The following is a 25,876-nucleotide window of genomic DNA, read 5'->3' as shown; positions in this document are numbered from 1 at the left end:
CAGATGGGAACTGAACACACACCCAGCTACACCCGAGACACAACCCTGCCCATTCCCTGACTCTGTCACTGCCAGTGGGAGCTGGTCCCTGAACTATCAAGGGGTCAGGACTCAGAAGCTGTCCCTGGGCTGGAGATGTGCCAGCATCTTCCAGCAGTTAAATCCTGCCAAGCAAACCCAGCAAAGCCATTTACTGGGGATTAGGCAAGGATGAGCAATCCAGGCCCTTATTCTGCAGGCTGGAAGCTGCAGTGCTGGACCCAGCCACTCCAGCTCTGGCCTCACGCTTGGGCGAGTGGGACTCACAAAGTGGCGTTGGCTGGTTTCACCAAGAGGAAACTGAGGCACGACAAAGCACCTGGCCTCTCATCACCCCAGGGTTTCCCTAAATCCCGTAGGAAGCAGCAGCTGAGCAAGACTCCCAGCAGTGCAAGCTGCTGTGCCCAGGGATTCGATTCGGGGGCAGTTCTGCTCCCTGGTGTGACACACGTGTCACTCTCTGCCCCGGAGCACCTGGCCCTGCCCATGGCGAGGGCCGCAGAGCCTGGGGGCTGGGTGCCATCCCTGGGGGCACCGATGGCAATCCCCAGAGGGACCCCAGCACCAGTCCCCCGTGGCCGTGGGCTGCAGGCAGCTGGGCGGGGCTGGGACACTCCTGGTGCCGGCAGCCCCGCCGGGGGACAGCCCTGCCGAGGGTACAGCCCTGCCGAGGGTACAGCCCTGCCGAGGGTACAGCCCTGCCGGGGGACAGCCCTGTCGGGGGACAGCCCTGCCGGGGGTCAGCCCTGCCGGGGGACAGCCCTGCCGGGGGACAGCCCTGCCGAGGGTACAGCCCTGCCGGGGGTCAGCCCCGCCGGGGGGACAGCCCTGCCGGGGGTCAGCCCTGCCGGGGGACAGCCCTGCCGGGGGTCAGCCCTGCCGGGGGACAGCCCTGCCGAGGGTACAGCCCTGCCGAGGGTACAGCCCCGCCGGGGGACAGCCCTGCCGGGGGATAGCCCTGCCGGGGGTCAGCCCTGCCGGGGGTCAGCCCTGTCGGGGGGACAGTCCTGCCGGTGGGACAGCCCTGCCGGGGGTCAGCCCTGCCGGGGGTCAGCCCTGCCGGGGGTCAGCCCTGCCCCGTGTCCCCTGCGTGTCCCCCGTGCCCTGCCAGGGCCGGGCTCAGCGAGCGCGGCCGGAGCATCCTCGGCTCTGCCGGGAGGCCCCCGGGGAGCGCAGGCACGGGGAGGAGCCGGGATGACGGAGGAAACGAGGAGTGGGTGGGAGAACAAAGCGCTGCGGATGCTGCCGGGCCTGGGAAGATGGAGGCGCCGGGTGGGAATGAGGGATGCAGGGAGGCTCCGGCTGCTGCACGAGGGGAAGGGGCAGCGGGGCTGGCACTGGCACTGACACATCCCTGCTGCCACCCTGGGGACGTGGGAGGGCTCCACGGCAAACCCAACCTCTGCCGTGCCCCCTGGGAGCTGGGGGAGCAGAGCTGTGTGTTCTGGGGGAGCCCCAAAACGTGCCGGGTCCCCCTCGCTGCCGGCCCGAGCCCTGTCCCTCCTCACCTGCCCCAGCGCCTGTTCCACGAGTGAGTAATGCTGAATTACAGCGCTAAGGAGCTCTCTGGGGATCCTTCGGAATAACAGGAATAGTTTATGCGATTTGCATAATTGGAATGATGGGATTTTGCATCACGTTGCTGAGCTTGGGGAAGGGTCCGGGGCAGAGCTGAGGTGCTGCTGGGGGCTCTGGGCACTCTGGGGGGCTGTAGGCACCTTCGGGGGCTGCCTCCCCCCTGCCCAGCCCTGCCTGGGAAGGACCAGCCGGTCACAGAGAGGTGGCAGAAGCGACAGGTTCAGGTCCCGCTGACATCCCCTGCCCGTGTCCCTCCTTCTGTCCCTCAGGCTGGCACTGGGCTGGTCACAGCCCCACAGCCCCCTTGGGCAAGTTTGCCTGTCCCATGGCCACTTCTGATGGCTGTGGCTGCCCATCCCAGCTAAGGATGCGGTGCCAAACTCCCCCCGCTCCTGTTCCAGCCCCAAGGCCACCCAGCTCCCTGCACGGCAGCTCCAGGGACCCAGGGAAGCTCCAGGGACCCAGGGACGCGGCTCCTCCTGCTTCAAAGCACAGCCCAGCCCTGGGAGTGCTCTCCTCTCATTTCCTCTCTCTCTAATTAATCACGGTGCCAGCCCCGAGCAGCCTGGCACGGCTCTGCCGTGCTGCCTGAGTGGCAGCCACGGGCAGGGGACACAGGCTGGGGACACCCATCACGCGGCAGCGCTGGCCCTCGGGGACACCCGGCGTGGCCAAGGCTTCACCCACGACTTGAGGAGCCACATTCCACGGCAGGGCAGGGCAGCAAAAGTGGTGACGCGGGGACAAGTGCCACCTCCCAGTGCTCCTTCCACCCATCCACCACGGGTCCCGCGTCCCCCAGGAAGAGGAATTCTGCCTCCCCCGTCAGAGCAGGCCCTGCAGAGGCATCCCAGCCCTGCCAAGCAGCGGCAGCTCCCGTCTGGCACCGGGAGCCAGCAAAGGTCACATTCCCGGCCACGGCCGTGCCGCGCTCGGACAGACCCGCTTTGTTCCCTGCGCTGCTCTAATTAGGAAATTGCGCTGATTTTTTTTTTTTCCCCACAGTTGAACTATCAAAACTTGGGCTTGTTCCCTGCCAAAGCCTCTTCTACTCTGCTGGTGACTCAGCGTGACACCAGGGCACTGAAAAGACGGGAGAGGGAAAGGGAAGGAGCCAGGGGTTGGCTCCCAGCGTGTCCCAGTGGGCAGCTGGGATGGGGGGTTGGCACTGCAGGGTTTGGGTGCAGAGTGCAGCCCCCCGGCAGTGCCCCCAAGTGTGGGAAGCACCTGAACCCCTGGAACCCCACGCAGAGCAGGGCAGGCTCAGGGTGTGGATAACGAAGAGGAGGAGGAAGATGAAAGATCCACCACACTGTGCCTGGTTCTGAGTCAGGGTTTGCCAGGGAGGGTGGGGGACAAGGGACACTGTGAATTCATTCCCCTGGGGTGGCAGCTGAGGGCTGCTGAGGGGGGACAGCGAGAGCCCCCAGGGCCTCTGAGCCCCTCGTGCCAAAAAGCAGCAGAGCCCAGTTGAGAGGCACGGATCCGACACCTCCGGGGTTCTCAGCTCTGCTTTGTTTTTCCATGGGTGCTCCAGGAAACATCGGAGGCAGCGGAGCATGACAGCGTGTCAGGGGTGCAGCTGCGTTAGGGGGTGTGGCTGTTTCGGGGCTGTGCAGCTGTTCTGGGGGTGGGCTGGCAGCCCCCCTCCCTCCCCGGCAGCGCTGCCATCCAGCTGTGTTGGCATAGAAACTGCCAGGGCTCTGCCACCGCCTCCCGCTACACAATTCCCTCACAGCCCAGGGAAGAGGCTGCTGAGGAGGGGAGGCAGCTGCCGGCCTTTGCCCCAAACCAGCTTCGTGTCAGCTGCGGGCACACCGAGGGGGTGGCTGGGGAGGGCCCAGCTGCCTCCTGGACAACAGGGAATAGGAGTCTATTTAAAGGCACTGCTGCTTGCATAACGCTGGCTGGAATCCCTGCTCCCCCAGTCTCAGACCTCGCTCGGGGCGTGGGATGAAGGCTTCTGCAGGCAGCGCTCCCAGCCGGGCACATCCCATGGGACAGGGCAGTGTCCCCATGGAACAGGGACTGTCCCTGGGGGGGGAGCAGGGAATGGGCAGCAACATCTCCCAGCAGAGCTCCTCGCTGCCCCCTTCCCCTGCATGGGAATCCCACAGTGCCACACCAACTGCTGGGAAAAGCACCGAGGTCCAGGGGGAGTGACTGCTCCTGGGAATGCTGCATTCCCTGTCACTGTCACACGTGCTGTGCCTGCCCTGGCAGGTTTGCCCTGGGCATTGTCCAGTGGCCAGAACTTCTCCAGAGCCTCAGCAGAGGGGCCAGGGCCGAGCCAGGGCCGGGGGCTCCGGGAAGGGCTCCGGACGCTGCGGGGGCAGCCGAGGCAGGAGCGGGAGGTTGGTTCCCGTTCTCCAGGGTTTAATTAACAACGAGCAGCGCTGCCTCCGCGCTCCTCTCGCTCAACATCTGGCCAACTCAAACACAGCTGGAAGAGCTCCGTGCGCAGCCCTCCCGGCGGGAGCTGGCTCCCACCCCGCTGCCACAGCTGAGGGGCACGGGGAGTGCTAACGAAACACTGCAAACTCGGCACAGCTGCTTTCCCAGGGCCGGGCAGGACGGGCCGGGGGGGCTGAGCCGCCCCCCGAGGGTCCGGCTGGCGCAGGCAGGGGGGTCCGGGGGCATCCCGCTGCTCCCAGCAGCAGCAGAGACGTAAATCCAGAGTAAGGAGGGAGCAGCTGCTGTCCAGAGGCTCAGAACACCCCAAGGGGGGGTCTCACCCTGCACCGGGTGGAGCAGGGGTGTCCCCAGCCCCTGTGCCCGTTCCAAACCGGGGACAGTCACACACAGGGGCTCGGTGGTGGCTGGGGCAGCTGGCTGGACAACTCCGCAGGGGTGGAAGCACAAAGTCCTACGGAGGGAGGCAAAATGGGATGGGACAGCAGTCCCTCAGGAGGGAAGCACAGGTCCACGTGAGCCCCGAGTCTGGGCAGGGAGTGGCCGTGGATCAGTTTGACAACTCCAGAGTAATTCTTACAAATCCCCTAATTTAGCCTTGCTGGAAACCCAGGGAGGGGAGGGCAGTGGCAGAGGCCCTCAAAAATCCCAGCCACACCAGGGCCGTGGCAGGACTGTCCCAGCACTGTCACCTCCCGGGGCCATCCCGGCAAACAGGGCCAAACAGGGCTGTTTGTGTCACACATCGAGCCTGCTCTGAAATTTCCTGCCCACATCTCTCCCAGGAGCAGGGAGCAAGGAGGGCAGGGAGGAGGAAGGCAACTCCTGCTCATCCCAAACACTCCCTGTGCAAACACGAGGCTGGAAGAGGAGTCAGAGGAGCCACTGGAGCCACTTTATTGTCACAGCACAGCACGGAGGTCACAGCCCAGACCCGGCAGGAGCTGTTGGGGCAGGGATTAGCAGAGGAAGCTGCGTCCAACCTGCTCCCAACTTTCCTGCTGGATCAGTAAATGGCCTCTCCACTGTGGCAACAAGGAATGGAAGGAGCTGCATTAACCCCTTCAGCACCAGCCCCGCTCCCTCTCCACACCCACAGGGAGTGCAGCCACCAGGACCCGGCCCAGCCTGGCACAGCATCCCTGGGGAGGGCTGGCTCATCTCTCCTGCTGCCAGGACGTTCACCAGAGAGGAAACCGGAGCAGAGGGACTGCAGCACACCCTCCCCAGGCCTCTCCCGTGGCGATGCCAATCCCAGGGAACGGGGTTTTCCCAAAGCTGCGGTGCAAGCTGCACTCCCAGGACAGATCCTTTCCTGGGAGTGCCCCACAGATGAACCAGGGGCACGTTCAACAGCCCAGCACCCGGCTGGCACCGGGCTGAAGGAGCCCTGAAGGAAAAGCACTGCCCAGAAATGCTCCTGCCAGCGCGGCACTGGTGAATCCAAGGCTCTCTCTGGTGGGAATGGGCTGCGTTGCAGCACAGCCGGGACTGAGCAGAGAGAAGGAACCGCCGGGAGCAGAGCAGGACCCTGTCCTGGGAGGGCTGGGAGCAGGAGCTGGCTATCCCCACAGCGGCTGGGGTGACCAGAGACACGGCCCTGGGATCATCCAATGCCTCGGCCAGCTCCAGAGGCAGCAGCTGCTTTGCCAGCACTGTGCTGCTGTCAAACACAGGGCCAGAGACTGTGGGGTTGTGAGGACACAGCAGTGGGGGTGGAAATGGGGTGCTTCCAAAGCACTCACTGCCTTGGGGACACACGAGGAGACAAGGATGCCCTGGCCAGCCACTGGAACACAGGAGAGAGGACATGGAGAGAGCACAACTCCACCCAGAGCTGCTGCTGGCCCAGCACCACGGGGGAGCTCCCCAGTCCCTGGGATCACTTTTTGTCTAGCACCAGATCCCACAAGCCCAATGACAGCTCCACAAAGTCTCCAAGGACCCTCTGGTCCTTCTGCTGTTGCAGAAATGCAGAATGAAGGTTGTGGCTTCAAGAAGGTAATAAATAAAGATCTGCAGTGTCCTGAAGAGCATCTGCAAGCTGGCAGGTGAGCTCGTTCCAAGAGCAGCCAAATCTGCCACCACCTGGCTGCCAGCAGCGTTCCAGACCTTTCAGCATCCGAGTGAGTCCTCAGAGGGGTTGGGGCTCCCTGGAGCTGCTCCCAGAGCACTTTGGAGTGGTGATTTCTGGAGCTTCAGGCCCCGTGGCCGGAGCAGCACGAGCCCAAGGAAACGTGTCCGAGTCCCCGAGGAAACGTCTGGCAGGAGCTCTGGAGCAGTGTCCGTGGGATCCATCCATCCCAGGCAAAGGAGAACTCTGATGCTGGAGCAGAGCCACGAGGGAGGAATCCTGGCTCCATGCTGGCATGGCAGGAGATTTCTGCCAGCCCAGGGCTGCTCAGCTCCGCAGGGCTCCGGGGCCAGGGCTGAACCGTGCCCGGCTTCTCAGCTCACAGCAGGTCAGGCTTTTCTGGGCCAGAGCTGCTGCAGCAGGAGCAGGGCTGAGCAGCCAGGCTGAGCCTGGCCCAAACCAAATCCTGGGGCTGGTTCTGCACGAGCCAGAGCTCCAGCACCGCCCAAGTGCAGCAGGACAGGGACACGGCCACCGCTGCACAGATGGAACCAGAGAGAGAAGGGACAGAGGGACACGGACACCGGAGTGCTCCACAGGGCTCGTGCTCACCCAGCCCATGCCCAGCACAAACATGGTCACTCTGAGCATGGCATTTCCTGGGATTTGGCCAGAGCAAAGGCAGACTGACCACCAGAATCAAACCTACAAAATAAAATTTGGCTTTGGATGATTTAGAGTTGCTGTTTAATCCCGAGACAGCGCAGCTGAGTGAGTTTGGAATTTAAGTTACAAAAAAAGAAAGCACTAGAAAACAATCTTGATACAAGAGCGATAATCAGCTGAGGTTCCCCACCCTGTGCAGGGAATCCTGCTCCACAATCCACCCAGCACAGCTGGGATGCTGCCAAGGCATTGCCTGTTCCCAGCACACTGGGAGGGCAAACTGTCCAGGGTGAAAGTTTGGTGGGGGAATCCCCAGCACTGGGAGTTAAGATGCTGCCACCAGCTCTGGCTTTGGCCTGTTCTTGATGGGTGACACTTCTGTGAAAGGAAAAGAAACTTGTTACAGAATCAGGGAATGCAAGTATCCTGCAGCCATTTCCTGAGAAGGATCCAGGGCTCAGAGTCCACTCTGCAGGGCAGCAAATGCTTGCACAGCACCTGAACTAAGAGAAACTGGTTATCAGTAATCCCACATTCCCATGTGGAAATGCCCCTTTTCACAGCACTGAAGAATTACAGACTTTCAGAACATGCCCAGCCCAGCCAAGCTCCCAGCCCAGGGACAGATCCTGGGCAGGAGCAGGAGTAGGGCCAGCTCTGCCCTCACCCATGGGCTGTGTTTTGTTTGGCCTCAGTGTTGACACCTGAGCCCTGTTTATGAGTAAACAAGCTCCAAGGAAACCAGCCCCATTCCCCACATCCCAGATTGCTCCTGGGCAGATTCCACACAGGGAAATGGCTTCTTCCAGCTCCTCTTTGCACACGCAGGGAGGTCCAGCTCCTGTGAGCGGCAGCTCAGGGCTCTGCTGTCCCAGGAGAGGAGTCTTCACCAGTCTGAGTTTTCAGCTCCTTAGCACAGATACCTGATGAATCCCAGTGGGCTCTTTCCCTGCCAGGCAGGGCCACCAGGGCCTGCTTGGTCACCTTCTTAGTCAGCTCTCCCACTTCCCAGCTCCATTCCCACACAAATCCATCCACTGAGGCTTCGGATCGCTCAGGAACACCCAGGGACCTTCAGCTGTGTGGAGCTCATGCTCTGACAATCCTGGAACCGTGGGATCCAGTGATCCTCATCCAGCTGCTTCCAAATCACTGGGAAGTGAGGTGGGAAGAGCTCCAAGTTATTTCCCAAGGAAATCCAGTGTTGTGCAGGGTGAATCCAGCATCCACAAAATACCCGTCCTTGCTCTGCGACGACGGGACCGGCCCGAGGCTGTGGGAGGAAGCCTTGCCTGGCTCAGGCAAGGGGGGAATTCCTCATGGAGCCTCCTGATGAATGAGGTGTCTCAGGGCAGGAGGTTGCCTCAGAGCAGGTACAGGATGTGACAAGAACAGAAGGGGTCACACAGGGAGCTCCCCAAGGCAATGACCAGGTGTTGACGGAACAGCGAGCGGAGCCTCGGCTGCTCCTGGAGCGAGGGCTCAGCTGGGCCTGTCCCCACTCCAGGAGCTGCTGTCCCCTCCCATTTCCCAAGACACTTACACTGCGAGAGGGTCTCAGAGCACTGCACGGCACAGGAGCACGAGAAGGCAAAGCTGTGCAAGGAGAACATACCTGGGATCTTCTCCGGGAGTGGCTCCGAAGGAACTTCTGGAAGCTCCAACTGTTCCTGCGAGGACATTAAAGACAAAGTGTCACACGTGTCGCAGCGCACAACTGTGGGCAAACACCAGGGTGGCAATGTCCCAGATTTGCCCCCAGACTGAGCTCTGAGAGCAGCAAAAAGGCACTTTAACTGCTATTAAAAACAGCTTCCTAAAAATGTGGATTTTAACCACAAGAATATCAACCCCACCTGAGTAATAGCATTTAATTCCTCTAGAATGGCATCTTCATCCTCCTCAGTCAGGCTGCCAGCCAGGAGCTCGTCTATTTGCTGTGGGAGAGAGGCAAGGACATTACATCCCAGCCTGGTGGCTCTGGGATGCAGTGCCCACCCCGGCAGCTCTGTGGTGCTGCTCCCAGCTCCTCGTCACGCACCCTCTGGTACTCCACAGCATCCTGGGTTTCTCCTATTATCCTTTCCACTTCCTCTATGGACATAACCTGAAGGGCAGAGCCAAAATCCAGGTGTGGGAGGGGCCTGCAGGGAGGCAGCTCCAGGCAGGCCCCTCTGAAGTGCCCCAGGTACCTGGTGCATTTTGTTCAGACACTCGTTGCCTATTTTCAGGCCCTCGATGACCTTCATTTCAATCTGGGTGAATTCAATGTCCTGGACCTGCGGTGGCAAGGAGAAAGGGAAGAGCCTGTCACACTTTGGCCAGGCATTGGCACAGGCTGCCCTGTGAACCCTGCAGGGATTTAACAGAAATGGGGATGTGGCAGCTGGGGACAGTGGGAGTGCTGGGGAGCGACTGGGCTCAGAGGGCTCTTCCCACCCAAATAATTCCATGGTTGCCATTCTTAGGCAGACACAGGCTGCCAGGACCACCAGAGAAGCTGCAAGGAGGAATCAGTGGAGCGCTCTCTGTCCTGTCAGTGGCACCAGCAGCAGGAAACATCCACACAAAAAGCTCAGCCCAGGCAGCTGCACCAGCAGGTCTGACAGCCCCTGAGGTGATTTCACCGGATCTTCCAGCTGCCAGTCCCAAGTGAGACGTCCCCAAACCCAAACACATCCAGTTCTGAAATGACAGGGCTGACACAAGCCAGGAAGGCCCCAGTGCAGCCATCCCCCCTGTGAGTAACGTTCCAGCAATTTCCAAACCACACCTTTAGCAGGGAACCTGCAGGTTCCAGACACACCACTCTGTGTCTCCAGGGAAAATCGTGGCACACGCACAATTTTGGAGACGTTTGCCCTTGGACAGAGGGCTGAACACCTGCCAGGGCCTGCCAGCTGGAATGGAATGGAATTCCAGGGCATCCCAGGGGAGCCCCAGCCCAGAACAAACACCCCCAGGCCTGGCTCACCATCCGCTCCAGGTTGCTGATCTGGTTCTCTGTTTTATCCAGCAGCTGCTCCTGGTACCGTTTCTTCTTCAGCAGGAGCATGGCTTTCCTGAGGGACACACAGGGGTGAAGCAACTGAGGCCCAAAGGAGCCCCGTCAAAGCCACGCTTGTTCTGTGCTTCTGCTAAAAGGGGACAACCCGTGTGCAGCGCAACTGAGCCTGGACCTGCTCCTGCCAGGAGCGAGGATGAGCAGCCTGGGAAATGGGAATAAATCCTGCCCTGGGAGGTGCTGAGGCCCTGGCACAGGTGCCCAGAGCAGCTGTGGCTGCCCCTGGATCCCTGGCAGTGCCCAAGGCCAGGCTGGGCAGGGCTGGGAGCACCTGGGACAGGGGAAGGCGTCCCTGCCATGGTGGGGGTGGAACGGGATGGGCTTTGAGGTCCCTCCCAAGCCAAAGCATTCCGGGATTCCGATTCCCACGGTCCAGCGGTGTTTCCCTCCCGGTGCCACCCCCGCGGCCCGGTTGAGCCCTGCCCCTCACTCTTTCTTGCCGTCCCGGAGCAGCTGCCGGGCCAGCGCCCGCTCCCGCTCCAGCCCCAGGCTCAGCCGCTTCTGGTACTGCCGGAGCTTGTCCCGCTGCTGCTTCAGTTGCTGCGGGACAGACGGACACGGGGGACGCGGGGCGGGCGCACAGAGGGACGGACAGAGGGACAGAGGGACGGAGGGATGGACAGAGGGACAGAGGGACGGAGAGATGGACAGAGGGACGGAGGGACAGAGAGATGGACAGAGGGACAGAGGGATGGACAGAGGGACGGAGGGACAGAGAGATGGACAGAGGGATGGACGGAGGGATGGACGGAGGGATGGACGGAGGGATGGACAGGGGGACGGACAAGGGTCACAGCTCAGCTCTGACAGCTCCAGTGCCCCCTCAAGCAGCGCCGCTGCCCCGCCCGGTCTGTCCCCGCCGTGTCACCGACAGCACCGGGGCTCGCTCAGCCCCAGCCGGGCCGGTCCATCCCCCCCGCTCACCGGCACGGCCCGCTCCATCACCCCGGCTTACCGGCACGGCCCGGCCCGGTGCGTCCCGCTCCCCCCCGCTCCCCAGCACGGCCGGTCCGACCGCCGCTCACCAGCACGGCCCGGTCCTGCTCCGTGACGCGGCTCCGCCGTTTCCGCCCGAACAGGTTCCCCATGGCCGCTCCTGCCCGGCCCGGCCCGGCCCGCCCCCGACGGCGGCCGCGAGGGGCCCGGCCCCGCACAACGCGCAGCGAGCGCGGCAGCGGCCGCAGCGCGCCGCTGGGGGGCGCCCTGGGGACGGGAATAGCGGGAATGGGAATGAATTAAAAATACCGGGAATGGGGGTAAAAATACCCGGAATGGGGGTAAAAATACCGGGAACGGGGGTAAAAATACCGGGAATGGGGATAAAATACCGGGAATGGGGGTAAAAATACCGGGAACGGGGGTAAAAATACCGGGAATGGGGATAAAATACCGGGAATGGGGGTAAAAATACCCGGAATGGGGGTAAAAATACCGGGAACGGGGGTAAAAATACCGGGAATGGGGGTAAAAATACCCGGAATGGGGATAAAAACACCGGGAATGGGGATAAAAATAGCGGGAATGGGGGTAAAAATACCGGGAATGGGGGTAAAAATACCGGGAATGGGGGTAAAAATACCGGGAACGGGGGTAAAAATACCGGGAATGGGGGTAAAAATACCGGAAATGGGGGTAAAAATACCCGGAATGGGGGTAAAAATACCGGGAATGGGGGTAAAAATACCCGGAATGGGGGTAAAAATACCCGGAATGGGGATAAAAATACCCGGAATGGGGGTAAAAATAGCGGGAATGGGGGTAAAAATACCCGGAATGGGGATAAAAATACCGGGAATGGGGTTAATAATATCGGGAATGGGGGTAAAAATACTGGGAATGGGGTTAATAATATCGGGAATGGGGGTAAAAATACTGGGAATGGGGTTAATAATATAGGGAATGGGAATTAAAATATCGGGAGTGGGGATAATAATGTCGGGAATAAGGATAAAATAGGGAATGGGGATACGAGTATCGGGAATAACACAGGGAATAGGAATAACCGAGGATGGGGATAATAACATAGGGAATGGGGATAACTGGGAATGGGAATGATGATACAGGCATGGGGTAATTGAGGCACTGGGATATCGGGAATTGGACCCAGGGCGTGGGGTCTGGCAGGGAGGCTGTAGGGGTCGGGGCTTATGGGGACACAGACTCGTTCCCAGAGGCATGGAATCGTTCGGGGTGGAAGAGCCCCCGAGCCCACCGTGTGCCCGGATCCACGGAGCCCTCGGGGCTGCAGCCAGTGCTCCAGGGCTGCATTTGCACCTCGGGGTTGGCATTCCTGCTGCTCCACCGGGCTGGCACACACCTCTGTCACCAACACCCCCCTGTGACCCGCCAGACCCCGAGCCCTGCACCCCAAATCCCCCCTGGCTCCTTCCCGGGCCACGGCTGCCCCCTGCCCCACGGAAGGATCCTCACACCAGGAAGTGTTTCTGCATTTATTTTTTATTAACCATTTATTTGTCTGTAATCGTTTTACTCTCACATTACAATCGTGTGGGGGTTTTTATATATTTTTTGTTTTAAACTTTATTTTTGTAAAATAAATAGAGATAAGTGAACTTTTAAGGTAGGACGCTCTCCAGATCCTTGGTTAAACTCTGTGATCCCATGATTGAATCTCTGCATCAGACCTGTGGAAGCACAGCCCACACATGCTCAGGTAAAAGCCCAACAGCCCAAATTCCTTAAAATCCCCCGTCCTGGACGCGGGGCTGCACCGGAGCCAGGGGGGAGCAGCAGCTCCCACCACGCCAGGAATGTCCTGTTCCTTTCACAAGCACACTGATACGAGTTAAAAATCTATTGTTTCTGAAGCTGTGAATGTTAAGGGGTTACGTGAGATCCCAAACTCTGGTTCCACCCCGGAGTGGGTCGGGAAGAGGCACAGCTCTGTTAGACCATAATTAACTCTGGGTAACTTCGAAGTGGGGTTTTAGGTAGTTTTTAAGTTTAAAGCCTTCGATTCATTATCCTGGGATGTGATCCCTGACGAGGACGGTGCTCGGGGCACCCGACGTGGGCTCCACCTCCCCAGGGCAGAGTCCCCACCAGCCTGTGGCACCTCGGGGTGGCCCCGGTGCCTCAGCACACGGGGGCACGGTGCCAGGGGCAGCAGCAGCAGGGTGGGCACGGGCCAGAGGTGCAGCCATGGCCGGCACAGGGACAGAGGGGTTCTGAGCCCTTCCCTCACTGCATCCCCTCAGCACAGCTGGCAGTTTTTGCTCCCAGAAGGTTCTGAGCCCTTCCCTCGTTCTGTGCTCTTTGCTGGAGCCTGCAGATCCCGTGGCACAGGCTGGAGGAACACTGGGAATTCCTGCAGTGAGTCCTGCACCTCTGGAAGGAAGCCTGTCCTTCGGCCGTGCTTTCCCTTCCCACAGCCATCTCCAGCCCCGGAACGGATCCCAGGGGACAAAACATTCATTATTCAGACGTGGAAGGTGCAGAAGACGGAGCAGGGCAGCTGGGACGATGGAGCTGCCTTCCTCCTCCTCCTCCTCAGCCATTCTCTGTGCCCAGGTGCTCCCGTGCCTGGTTCCACAGGGGCAGGTGAGCCCCAGCCGTGGAGTGCAGCTCCAAGTGCCCAAATCTCAGCCTCTCCTGGGTGCACAGCAGCCGTGGGGAGCACACAGAGCCCGGGATGGGCGCTGGGCAGAGCTCCGTGCCTGTGGAGCTGCCGGTGGCACAGGGACAGTGGCAGCAGGAGGGGCAGTGCCTGAGGTGCCCCCAGCTCCCCACTGGCACCGTGGGCTTGGGTGGAACGTGGTGACACCAGTGACGTGCTCCAGGCTCGTTGGAGATCTTCGTTCTCTTTCTTTCCTCGTCTTCCTCACACGCAGCTTTGTGGCGTGGGACATCCTGCCCTGTTCTTGTCATCTCCCTGAGCCCCTTCCCGCAGGATCCCTGCCTGCCCAGGCCACCAGCTCCCCATCTGTCCTTGCTTCCCGTGGAGAGGAGGCTGCAGGGAGGAGGAGGAGGATGTTCATGCAGAGGAGACGCTGCCCTGCCTCCCTGGCAGCCACATCCCATGCTCGGGTCGCGCTGCCCTGGCCCAGGAATTGGGTTTGGCACAGGGGTGGCAGCAGCTGGAGGGTCCCATGGAGCTGTTGGTGAGTCCTGACAGTCCTTGAAGAACCCACACTGCAGCAAAACAAGGAACAAAGACTAAAACAAGACCCTTCTCAAGGGCGTTGCCTCATCCAAGTCCTTCCAAGCTCAGGAGCCGTGTTTCTGACAGAGAAGCCAACCACTGGAAACAAAAATAAATGTTCCTTTTCTGTAGCTTTTAGAGGATATAGCTGGAAAACAAAACAAAACAAAACCAGGAGATTGTCTCTTCCCCTTGTCAAAACCCATCAGTAGCTAAGTCAGAAGAACAAATGTTCAAGTTATGGGGTGCAGCAGCAGCCAACACGAAACATTCAAGTCGATGATTTCTCTATGTACAGGGAGGCCCTGCCCTGAGCCGCTCCGGGCGGGCGCCGTCATCTGATCCTCTTCTCCACCGAGTACACCGAGATGTAGAAGTCATTGCTGCCGACGGCCAGGTGGGGCTGCGGGAGAGCACAGCGACAAACAGGCACGGTCACACTCACCCGGGCTGGGAGAGCCCTCTGCGGTCACCCAGAACGACCTGCGACCCATCCCCACCTTGTCTGTCCAGCCCTTCCTGGGACGCCTCCAGGGATGGGCACTCCAAGCCTCCCCGGCCACTTCCAAGGCCTGAGCGCCCTTTCCATGCAGAAATTCCTGCTGCTGTCCACCCTGAGCCTCCCCAGCCCAGCCTGAGGCCGTTCCCTCTCCTCCTGTCCCCGTTCCCTGGAGCAGAGCCCAACACCCCCGGCTGTCCCCTTCTGGCAGGAGTTGTGCAGGGCCACAAGGTCCCCCCTGAGCCTCCTTTCCTCTAGGTTCAGCCCCTTCCCAGCTCCCCCAGCCCCTCCTGGGGCTCCAGCCCCTTCCCAGCTCCCTCCAGCCCCTTCCCAGCCCCTCCTGGGGCTCCAGCCCCTTCCCAGCTCCTTCCAGCCCCTTCCCAGCTCCCTCCAGCCCCTTCCCAGCCCCTCCTGGGGCTCCAGCCCCTTCCCAGCTCCTTCCAGCCCCTTCCCAGCTCCCTCCAGCCCCTTCCCAGCCCCTCCTGGGGCTCCATTCCCTTCCCAGCTCCCTCAGCCCCTCCTGGGGCTCCAGCCCCTTCCCAGCTCTCCCAGCCCCTCCTGGGGCTCCAGCCCCTTCCCAGCTCCCTCCTGGGGCTCCAGCCCCTTCCCAGCTCCCTCCTGGGGCTCCAGCCCCTTCCCAGCTCCCCCAGCCCCTCCTGGGGCTCCAGCCCCTTCCCAGCTCCTGTGACCAACGCCAAGGTCCAGGTGTGGAGCAGTGACAGGCACAGGTGACAGTGACATTCAGCAGGGACACCCAGCTGCTCCACAGCTCTGCAGGAGTTATAGGCCCATTTCAGCCACAGGGAAAAATTATGGGCACTATTAGTTGCCAACTGCCAACATAATTTCTCTAAATGACTGTGAATCTGCTCGTTAGGAGCCATGCCTGGGCTGAAAATGAGCATTTCCTGCAGTGAGGGGACCTGGCCCCGTGGACAGGGCTTTGCTTTGCTTGTTTAAAGAGCAAACTGCTCTTCCCATTACATATTAAATACCTGTGAGCTGATCTGCAGGTTTCTTAAATAACTCCTGTAACTCCCTCCTGTTTTCCCATCCATTCATTGTTTTCTCAAGTTTTCCAGCTCCTCCATTTATTCTCCTCCCCGGGTGAGCAAAGTCCACTACCCAGAGATGGGACCTCCCTCCTCCCTGAGCAGCAACCAGGCTCCCTGTGTAACCACTGCAGAGCCCCTCAGCTGTGACAGACTCCAAAATCTCCTTTTGTCCTGCCTCATTCCAGCTGTGACAGACTCCAAAATCTCCTTTTGCTCTGCCTCATTCCAGCTGTGACAGAACTCCAAAATCTCCTTTTGTCCTGCCTCATTCCAGCTGTGACAGAGCTCCAAAATCTCCTTTTGTCCTGCCTCATTCCAGCTGTGACAGACTCCAAAATCTCCTTTTGTCCTGCCTCATTCCAGCTGTGACAGAACTCCAAAATCTCCTTTTGCTCTGCCTCATTCCAGCCTGTATCAGCTCGTGCCTTTAATTTTTGCAGCTCTCCCGTTTTCCTGAGGTGCACTTTTTGCCTGCACAGCACCAGCCTCACGTGAGAGCAGCTCCAGCGAGCCACAGCTGGGAGGGAACAAGCCCAGGAATTTGGGAGTGGGAGCCTGCACTGCTCCTGGCACCAAGGACAGCTCCTGTGCTGGGAGGCAGGGCTGGGATGGGAGCTGCAGCTCAGCTGGAAGGGCTCAGGAGACAGAACCCTGTGGAGCTGGGCTGGGAGGCAGCTCAGAGCACCGGGCTGGGAGAGCTCCCCTTCACACTGGGGGGGTCTCTGTGCCAGCCCCAAGTGCCAGCAGGGATACAGACCCAGTGAGGATGGAAGGCCAGGCAGCTGATGGCTCCCACTCGCTGTCCCATGAAGCCGTCGTAGTACTTGATGTTGTTGATCAGCTCCCCGTTCCCGTTGTAGATGGCAGTGAACTGGTTCATGGAGCCACTGGAAGGGACGGGGCAGAACATGGAGTCACTGGGAATGCTGGGAGGGGACAAAATTGCTGCTACAGCCCCTGGCTGAGCTGTGTGCCAGGCCAGAGTGCAGCCACGAACCTCAACAGGAGAGCGTTAACTGGTGGCCAGAACCACAGGGAGCTGTGGTCACCTGGGACAGGGAAACACGGAGAGCTGATGCCCAAACACACCCAGTGCACCCCAAATAGGCTTCAGGCCATGTGGCTGTGGAGCAGCTCCTGGTCCCCACACAAAGCCCAGAAACACAGACACTGCAAAGGGACCCAGTGTCCAGGGCTCACTGATGGATTAAAAAGGGAAAAAGCTCCTGAGCAGCAAACACAAGAAAGAAGCTGCACTGATGGGGTGGGGTTAAAAACAGTAGAGCCAACACCACCCCATGAATGATGTCTATGGAGACAAAACATCCCCTCCAGGGACCATGGAACGGCTGGGGTTGAGAGAGACCCTAAAGCCCACCTTGTTCCACCCCCTGCCATGGCAGGGACACCTTCCACTGTCCCAGGCTGCTCCAAGCTCCATCCAACCCGGCCTGGGACACTTCCAGGGATCCAGGGGCAGCCACAGCTGCTCTGGGCACCTGTGCCAGGGCCTCCCCACCCTCCCAGGAAGAATTTCCCCTCAGTATCCAATGTAACCCTGCCCTCTGGCAGTGGGAAGCCATTCCCCCTCATCCCGGCACTCCAGGCCCTGCTCCCTCCCTCTGCTCACCCTGGTGCCTCCTCCGGGCTCTCTCCAGAGCTCCCTGTGCTTCAGGGAGCGCAGCAGGACTCACCATGCAAAGAGGTTGGCCTGGGGGTGGATGTCGAGGGCCGTGAGCCCCTTGACGATCTGCAGCACCTTCATGGACTCGGGCATGCGGGGGTCGAAGAACCGCACGTCACCGTTGACACTGCCAACACAGAGCCACGGGCTCAGCCCCGCCCCGGAGCCCAGGAAATGCAGCTGCAGGAGCCCAGGAGCCAGCCCCTCCATGGGCATTGGGACAGGGAACACACGGCTGAGCTCCCACCAGCACCATGATTTCATCCCACCCACAGCAGTTCTGTGCTGAGGGAACAGCCGGGAGTGATCCCACAGTGCTGATCCCTCACTGCTGATCCCAAATTTCTGATCGCACACTGCTGATCCCAAATTTCTGATCCAACAGTGCTGATCCCAAATTTCTGATCCGACAGTGCTGATCCCTCACTGCTGATCCCAAATTTCTGATCCCACAGTGCTGATCCCAAATTTCTGATCCCACAGTGCTGATCCCAAATTGCTGATCCCACACTGCTGACCACTCACTGCTGATCCCACACAGCCTCTCTCACTCCCAGCCCATTGCTGAGCGTGCCCTCCCTGTCCTGGCACACCCAATACACCCAGCCCCAAATTCCTGCTGCTTTGCACAGCAGGAAATTGCCTTGGAAACCTGCAAGCAGAGGGGATGTGCTGGTGCCATCCTTTACCCCAGGGGTCTGGACACCAGCATCTCCCAGTGTCCTGTCATTTGTTTTCCTTGGATTTTGCTGCCAGCTGAAGCAGAGGGAACTGGGAGGAGCTGGAAGGGAGCTCCTCAGCTCCACAGTCTGAGCTCCTCTGGGAAGAACCCAGACCTTTTGAAGCCCAAAATTCCCTCAGAGCTCTGCAGCCCCAGGAGCAGCTCCCAGGCTGGAAGAGCTCTGAGGAGAGGGGACTACCAGCCCTCAGCCCTGGGCACAGGGACCTGACCCCTGGAGCTGCTGGAGGAGCTTATGGAGAGGAAGATTAAAAACTCCAATATGGGAGCTCGACAAATCTGGCAGCTGCATCACATAATCCCCTGTTTGAAAATCTTAATACATTTTTGCTGGCCCGTCCCCCGCTTCAGGAATGTTCTGAATCCCAGAAAATTATGTTTTGTTTCCATTTTCTAATCAAGAGAAAGAGGCTCTTTGTGTGCAAACGGTGGCTTTGTGACAATAAATTTTGTTCTGCTGCTCCTTAATGGCCAAATCAGTACCTGCTGCTCTGGCTGCAGTATTTACCAGGCAGCAGGGATGGATTTAGGGAATTGCCCAGGAACGTGCCTGCCAGATGCACCATCCACCTTCCTCCTCCTGCTCTCTCCCAGACATCCCCATGGAGATGGCAGTGAAAACCCCTCACCACAAGATACTCTACAGCCAGCTCCTGCTCCCCTCACACACCTGGTGATTCCAGCACCTTGTTCAGCCCCAAACCACACTGGAGCCTTCCAAGGAGAGCTCCACATCCCTTTTGCCTCCTCTCCACTGAATTTGGAGCAGGAGTTAATTACTGAAGCAAATGTCAAACTCCAGAGTTTTGCTGGAGCACCAGGGCCAGGATTTGGAGGGAAAAATCAAACTGTGAGTGTGGCAAGCAGCCCCAGGAGAGCAACCCCTGTACCTGACGCTCATGATGTTGCCCTCGGGGTGCTTCTGCAGGTAGGCCTTCACCACCCAGGCCGTGTGCTCCCGGTAGGTCATGACGCGGCTGGGGACAGAGGGACACGGGTGAGAGAGGAGAGGAGAGAGGAGAGAGGAGAGGAAGGGCCCCGGCCCGGGCAGGACGGGAGTTACCATTCACTGAGGGCCATCCTCCTGTCGAAGACGCGGATGGAGCCGTCGCCCAGCCCCGCCACGATCAGCGAGCGGTGGGAGTCGCAGGACAGGCTGGTGACACAGCTGTCAGCTCCCGTGGGAATGTCCTGTGAGACACACACACACACAGAGCAGGGCCGTGTTGGTCACAGCTCTGCAGACAGGCACACGGCTGGGCACGCTGAGATTAGGTGACAACAGCCAGTGTTTATTGGTGGACCCCCCTTTTACAGGGGGTTCAAAGTTCTCCTGCTGGAACACTTGACTGGTCGGGTTCCTAACACTGCTTAGCTCACTGGCTGCTGGATGTCGGCATGAATGGGACTGGCTGGGGCTTCTTCTTTGACTTCCAGCCTAACCTATCGTTGTCTTACCTGGGGACTCGTTTGCTTCCATTTTTTAATGAACTAGGCTGGGAGCTGGGGTCTGTCATGGCCAATTTTATCTGTTCAGCTTACAGACCAGCTGTAGCTGTGACACACCACAGCCTGGCTCCAGAGCACTTCACTCAGGGCCCTGAACCAAGGTCCTGCCCATCCCCACACGGAGCAGGGGGAGGCAGCTCCCATGCCTCTGATCCCCACCAGGGACACTTTGGCCCCTGGCACAGCCCCGGAGCAAGCCAGGCAGTGCTGCACCTCCTCCTGTCCCTGCTGTGACACGCGTGACAGGGACACCCAGAGCATCTCATTAGAGATGTGTGCTGGGAAAGGGACACGCGAAAGGCAGCTGGAGCTGCAGGGACAGCTGTGCTGGGAACACTCCGGGCACCCACACTGCCACTTCCCCCTTTTACTTCTGGAGGCAAAAGAATTGCTCAGGATAATGCCCGTGCCTGCTGGGAGGAAAACCACTTTGTTAAAACCAGCCAAAAAAGCTGAGCAGCGCTGCGAAAGCCGGAATGACAGCGATGGAATGGTCTGGGTTGGGAGGGACCTTAAAGCCCTCCTCACTCCAGCCCTGCCGTGGGCACACCTTCCACAGCCCGGCTGCTCCAGGCCCTGCGCAGGAGCTGCAGGAGCTCTTTCCACACCTCAGTCCTGCTTTTGCCTCGGTGCAGGTTCGGCCCTGGCTGCTCCAGCCTGGGCTGAGCAGGGAGAGGCACCAGGCCTGGGGCTGCTGCAGCCTCTGCCCACCCCCAGCTCCTCCTTTGAAGCAGCAACACTCAGCAGAAGTGCAAATGAGGCACTTGTTCCTCCAGCTCCAGCCCAGAGGTGTGGGTTTGTGTAGTTCAAAGAGGGAGGCACCTTCATCTGCCTCGATTATTGCTGCTCTTTGTGCTGATTCTCACTTTCCGAGTTACTGAGTCAGGAAGTTCCAATCACTTGAATTTCAACACCCAGTCTTTGCAATTAAAAAAAGAAACAACATGTTTTTAGATACTTTCGGTGCAATCATTAATCATCATCATTTAAAAGATTTTCGCCTCCTGAATTTTGCCGCTCCCTAATTTGCAGAGAAATAATAATATGCGAAAGTAATTAAGATGAACAGAGGCTTAATTATCCTGCATCGCAGGGTCAAAGTGTCGCAATTAATGTTCATCCAAGGGTAATTAATTTCGAGAAGCTTTGAAAACTCCGCTTCCTTTTTATTCCAGCATGGTGCCTCCCTTCTCACCGACCACCTGCTTCTCCTTGGAATTTCTGAGGAACTCCCACGTGATTGTGGCTGACATGGGCTCTGGCAGGGCCTTTCCCCCTCCCACGGCACAGGGCGGGGTGTGTGCTTTCACAGGGCTTTACACTGCTCCAGGTACCTGTTAATGTGAAATCCAACTGCATCCCAGAGCCTGCCTGCACATCCCAGAGCCTGCCTGCACATCCCAGAGCCTGCCCCTGCATCCCAGAGCCTGCCTGCACATCCCAGAGCCTGCCTGCACATCCCAGAGCTTGCCTGCACATCCCAGAGCCTGCCTGCACATCCCAGAGCCCGCTATCACATCCCAGAGCCTGCCTGCACATCCCAGAGCCTGCTATCACATCCCAGTGCCTGCCTCTGCATCCCAGAGCCTGCCCCTGCATCCCAGAGCCTGCCCCTGCATCCCAGAGCCTGCCCCTGCATCCCAGAGCCTGCTATCACATCCCAGAGCCTGCCTGCACATCCCAGAGCCTGCTATCACATCCCAGAGCCTGCTATCACATCCCAGAGCCTGCCTGCACATCCCAGAGCCTGCCTGCACATCCCAGAGCCTGCCCCTGCATCCCAGAGCCTGCCTGCACATCCCAGAGCCTGCCTGCACATCCCAGAGCCTGCCTGCATATCCCAGAGCCTGCCCCTGCATCCCAGAGCCTGCTATCACATCCCAGGGCCTGCCCCTGCATCCCAGAGCCTGCCTGCACATCCCAGAGCCTGCCATCACATCCCAGTGCCTGCCTCTGCATCCCAGAGCCTGCCTGCACATCCCAGAGCCTGCCCCTGCATCCCAGAGCCTGCCTGCACATCCCAGTGCCCTCCTCTGCATCCCAGAGCCTGCCTCTGCATCCCAGGGTCCTCCTCTACATCCCAGAGCCTGCCTCTGCATCCCAGGGTCCTCCTCTACATCCCAGAGCCTGCCTCAGCATCCCAGAGCCTGCTATCACATCCCAGAGCCTGCCCCTGCATCCCGGGGTCCTCCTCTGCATCCCAGAGCCTGCCTTTGGATTCCACAGCCTCAGCTCCCCCAAACATTGCTGCCCAGCCAGAACAGCACAGCAGCTTGCAGCAGAGCCCTTACATACTCCCAGAGTATCTGTGTGGTTTTATGGACCTGGGAACGTGACCCTGGGGCAGGGAAGCAGGAGCTGCAGGAGCTGGCAGCCCCTCACAGAGCAGTCCCAGGTATTTTAGGGCACTGGGCCCATGGGATGGGCTCTGGGAGGGAAAGGTACTGGGACAAGCAGGCAGGTGTTACCTGTACTTTCATTTCCCGATCCGTGTCCCAGATCCGGATTATCCTCACGTCTCCCGAGGTCATCAGGAGCCCGGTTTCTTGTTCCCAGTCCACCACCATCCCTGCTCCTGAGACACAACAGGGCAGGGGTGCCAATCAGTGCCAGCCCGGGCAGAGCTGCACTCCCTGGAGCATCAGCTCTCCCGACCTCGTGTTCAGACACTGTCAGAGCCAGAGGAAATGTGAAATTACACACACAGCCACCCCGCACAGCCGCCAGGTGGGACTGAATCAGCTGCTCGTGGATCTGAGTCCAAACACTGCTTTGCCCCCTGGTGCGAGAGCTGAGAGAAGCCAGCACGGCGGGTCCCTGTGGGAGGGGAGCACAACTTCCAGGAACTGCCAGGGGCAGAGCAGTGCCCAGCACGTCCTGAGAACATTAAATGCTGACTGAAGAGACCCAGCTGGTGCCACCTCACGCAGCAAGACCTGAGAGCTCCTGGACTGATTCCTCCTTTTGTCAGAAGGATATGGGAGATGTTCCTGGCCAAGGAACAGCCAAGTCAGGGCTGCAGTAGAATGAATTTAACAGCTGGTGGGAGCACAAACCAGTTTGCTGCATGACTGGTGAGGAGGGGAACACCCTGCAGTGACAGCAGCTCAAACACCCTCACAAGAGCTTCTGCTCCTCACCCCTGAGGGCACAGACCGATCTCCAGGGGAAGTTCAGCACAAGGTCAAAAACCCCGGGGGCACCACAGGAGGGAACCAGAGAAGAACTCCAGCCTTGGTGTCTATTTCCAGGAGGGCAGGGACAGCAGCAGAATTCCTGCCCCAGAGCAGCATCCCTGCCCCAGAGCAGTTGTCCACGCTCTCCTCCATGCCAGACCGAGTCTCTGGTGCTGAGCAGTGTTTCATAACCACACAGAACTGGAGTCAGAACCCTCTGCAATGCATCAGGACTGCAGCTGCTGCCCCGAGCACTCTCAGTGCCTTCAGCACCATCCCCCTGTCTCCACTCCACAACGTGCTTGTCCACAAGGTAAAAACGTGCATTTGTCTGGATTTGCTGCCAGGAATCATCCCCAGCAGGAAATCTAAGCCTGCCCCAACGTGCTCTTTTATCACCAAAGGGCCACAAGTACCTTGTACCAGAACATCCACGGTTACAGAGCACAAAGGAAGCAGCAGACACATCCTATGAACACCGAGTTCTCCCCCGGCATCATGCAATGACCTTGTTTTGCACAGCTTCAGAGAAAACATTCTGCCCCTCTCCCCTTCCTGAGCATCACATCCGAGCCGATTCCTGGTCCTGCCCCATCCATGGAGGCGGTCACTGATGTTTACTGGCAGTCCCTCCCCTCACTGCAGGAAACTGGGGACTCTGGGCTGACCTGGGAGCCTGGATCCTTATCCTTAGTCAAATGGATTGTTCCTTCAGACTGGCAGCTCACAGGGCTGGAGAGGCAGGCAAACAAGCAGCAGTGATGGAGATGATAAACAGCACTGAAGTGTTTGCATTTGTCATCTCTTTAGGGCCCGTGCGACAGGATAAACCTGGCAGCTGAGATGGATCTGGCCATTTCCATCCCCCACAGAGTTCAGCAGGCAAAGAGCTCCCAGGCAGCTCCAAAGCTCACAGTTTCCCAGCAACATTGCCCAGCTTGAAGAAAAGTTTTCTTTCTGACCAGCACCAAGACCTGTCCAGCTGTGGTTCCAGGGGCTGTTCTGTGGAGGGCACAGGGAAGGTGAGCTTGGGGCAGAGTTGGCATTTTTGGTGCCTCTCTTGGTGTGCCTGTCAGGAGTTTGCCACTGATGATATTCAGCAAGGACACCCAGATGGGCAGGGAAAGTCTCACTGAGGGAAGAGGCTCCAGAGGGATTACACAAAGGTTGCCATGAGAGACAAGCAGATGGAAAGGACAAGGGTTCACTCCCAAACCAGGCTGGAAAAAAAGAGGGAGATGATCACGGAATGCTGGAATGGTTTGGGCTGGAAAGGACCTTAACAACCACCTCATTCCACCCCTGCCATGGCAGGGACACCTCCCACTACCCCAGGTAGCTCCAACCTGTCCAACCTGACCCTGGACTCTTCCAGGGATGATGCTGGCTATGGTGTGGCTCAAGACCTTGCAGTTCCTGCCTTTCTTATTAAAACTTAAATAATTCAACTCAGGGATAACTGCTGCTCCCTGGAAGAGGCAAGAGCAGGATTTGGATCATCCCAAAGCAAGGATCTGCCTGGAGGTGGTGGGTCCTGTCTGCAAAGGTGCCTGTGCTGAGCCCTGCTCCTGCTGCACCCCACTTGTGCCCTGGCCAAAAAGGGGATGCAACTGGGAATGCTGAACCAGAATTCCAACCTGTCTGAAGAGCAGAAAAGCCCTCATACAGAAATGTCAGTCACTTGGAAGTGTGTGAGGGGAAGGAAAGCTTCCTCTGACTGTGAAATGTTCCATCCAGAGCTGGCACTCACAGTATGGAATGAGACAGAAATAGCTGAACTATTTCTATGTACAAGCATGGCAGAGATGATCCAGGATTGGCTTATGTTTCCATGCTCAACTCAGAGCATTTTGGGATGAGGAGAGAACGTGGGATTGAATACTAATGATCATTTCCTTTTTAATTAACAGAGGTCCTACGCCAGGATGTTACAACTGAGCCTTGCAGCCCACCCACAGGGCTTTGGCACCTGAGCTGCTCCCCAGCCCCTCCTGCTCCCAGGTGCTGCTCTGAGCACCTGAGCTACTCCTCACTCAGCCCCTCCTGCCCCCAGGTGCTGCTCTGAGCACCTGCACAGCCCCGGAGCTGGCTCTGCCTGCCCTGTCACACCTCCTGAGAGGAGCACACAGGGACAGAGCTGGCACAGCCCCTGGCACAGGGCAGTGCTGGAATGCTGGGGCTCCCAGAATCCACGAGCTGCAGGAACCAGCCCTGCACTGCTGCAATGCATCAGGAGCTAAGAGCACAATTTTCCCCTAAGGGATATTATGTTCTTAGATAATGAGCAGCAAATCTTCCACAGCTCAGGGAAAGGGATTTTTAAATGGCTGTGGTGGAGGGGCTGTTTTTTGGTACGGGGTATTTTTTGTTGTTGTTTTTGAGCCTTTTAAAGCCAGCACTGGCAGGTCTGTATGGCTGAGTTTATCCACACCAGCAGCTGCTCCTGAAGGTAGAACTTCCCATGGCTGTTCCCTCAGGATTGCCCCTGAGCCAGAGATATTTGCCTGGATGGGACAATTGCATGGATAAATTCCAGTACTGGCGTGGTGAAAGCAGCTGTATTCCCAACATCTGCACTGCCTTGGAACGTCACGGAAGGTGGCCAGGCTGTCCTTGGCATTTCAATGGAATCAGGAATACCTCCATGGAACACAACACAAAAGCATGCTGGACTCTGACCGATCATTTTTTAATCATGGGCCCTCCTGGTTGAGCAGTGAAGCACATCCCTGCTTTAATTTCCAGGAAGCAGTGGGAGGGTTGGATGACCTCACTCATCATTAATTTCTACAACATTCTCTCAAAAAGTGTCACCCTCCTCCTGCCAAGGACTCTGCAGCGAGGGACAGCAGGAGCTGGGATGCTGGGAATTCAATTAAAAGAACACAAACCCCTGGAGCTGCCATTTCTCCAGTGATTTTGATTTTTTTTTTTCTGACCAGAGCTGTGTCAGCCCTCACTGCTGAAGTGGGCTCCTGGGAGGTGTGGGAAGCCTTCCTGGCCTTCCCTCTGCCCTTGCTCTCCAGGATGAGCCTGAGGCTGGTGCAGCTCCTTGAGCAGCTCCTGGTGCAGGCTGGAGCTGTCCCCCTGCTCCCAGCCCCATCCAGCCTGGCCTGGGACACTCCCAGGGCTGGGGCAGTATCCAAGCACTGCTGATGTACTTTGCTGCCAGGAGAGCACCAGTTCCATACATTTTTTACAGCTCTCCAGAGGGAAGGG

General features: G+C 58.7%; 3 protein-coding genes across 5 annotated transcripts in view; 1 reads left to right on the top strand and 2 right to left on the bottom strand.

The window, feature by feature from the left end:
* AATK (apoptosis associated tyrosine kinase) overlaps window positions 1-25,876 on the top strand; it is a 175,954-nt gene that overhangs the window by 64,164 nt on the left and 85,914 nt on the right. The gene's annotated exons all lie outside the window — the stretch shown is intronic.
* Window positions 6,834-11,013, bottom strand: CHMP6 (charged multivesicular body protein 6). The gene is made up of 8 exons (XM_068209925.1): window positions 10,859-11,013; window positions 10,264-10,373; window positions 9,744-9,831; window positions 8,962-9,048; window positions 8,811-8,876; window positions 8,626-8,706; window positions 8,385-8,439; window positions 6,834-7,147 (listed from the first exon to the last, which is right to left on the bottom strand). The coding sequence occupies exons 1-8, from the start codon at window positions 10,919-10,921 to the stop codon at window positions 7,095-7,097; spliced, it is 603 nt and encodes a 200-aa protein (XP_068066026.1). The 5' UTR covers window positions 10,922-11,013; the 3' UTR covers window positions 6,834-7,094.
* Window positions 12,273-25,876, bottom strand: part of RPTOR (regulatory associated protein of MTOR complex 1) — a 99,179-nt gene continuing 85,575 nt past the window's right edge. For all 3 annotated transcript variants that reach the window (XM_068209880.1, XM_068209881.1, XM_068209882.1), the window contains 6 exons: window positions 21,950-22,056; window positions 19,036-19,163; window positions 18,863-18,949; window positions 17,244-17,360; window positions 16,307-16,436; window positions 12,273-14,398 (listed from right to left, as the gene is read on the bottom strand). In XM_068209880.1, coding sequence (XP_068065981.1) covers window positions 14,330-14,398; window positions 16,307-16,436; window positions 17,244-17,360; window positions 18,863-18,949; window positions 19,036-19,163; window positions 21,950-22,056 — 638 coding nt within the window. In that variant the 3' untranslated portion in view covers window positions 12,273-14,329. The remainder of the gene's footprint in view (window positions 14,399-16,306; window positions 16,437-17,243; window positions 17,361-18,862; window positions 18,950-19,035; window positions 19,164-21,949; window positions 22,057-25,876) is intronic.

Source organism: Anomalospiza imberbis, chromosome 19 (assembly GCF_031753505.1).
Source record: "Anomalospiza imberbis isolate Cuckoo-Finch-1a 21T00152 chromosome 19, ASM3175350v1, whole genome shotgun sequence".
Taxonomy (NCBI): Eukaryota; Metazoa; Chordata; class Aves; order Passeriformes; family Viduidae; genus Anomalospiza; species Anomalospiza imberbis.
Note: the sequence above shows the minus strand (reverse complement) of the source record. Positions and strands in the feature narration are given on the sequence as shown.

Excerpts from the sequence above, each read along its gene's own strand:
- CHMP6 (XM_068209925.1), bottom strand. The coding sequence starts at position 10,921 with ATGGGGAACCTGTTCGGGCGGAAACGGCGGAGCCGCGTCACGGAGCAG. Across the intron at positions 10,374-10,858 it reads AGCAGGACCGGGCCGTGCTG|CAACTGAAGCAGCAGCGGGA; the intron begins GTGAGCGGCGGT and ends TCTGTCCCGCAG. Across the intron at positions 8,877-8,961 it reads GTCTGAACAAAATGCACCAG|GTTATGTCCATAGAGGAAGT; the intron begins GTACCTGGGGCA and ends TCTGCCCTTCAG.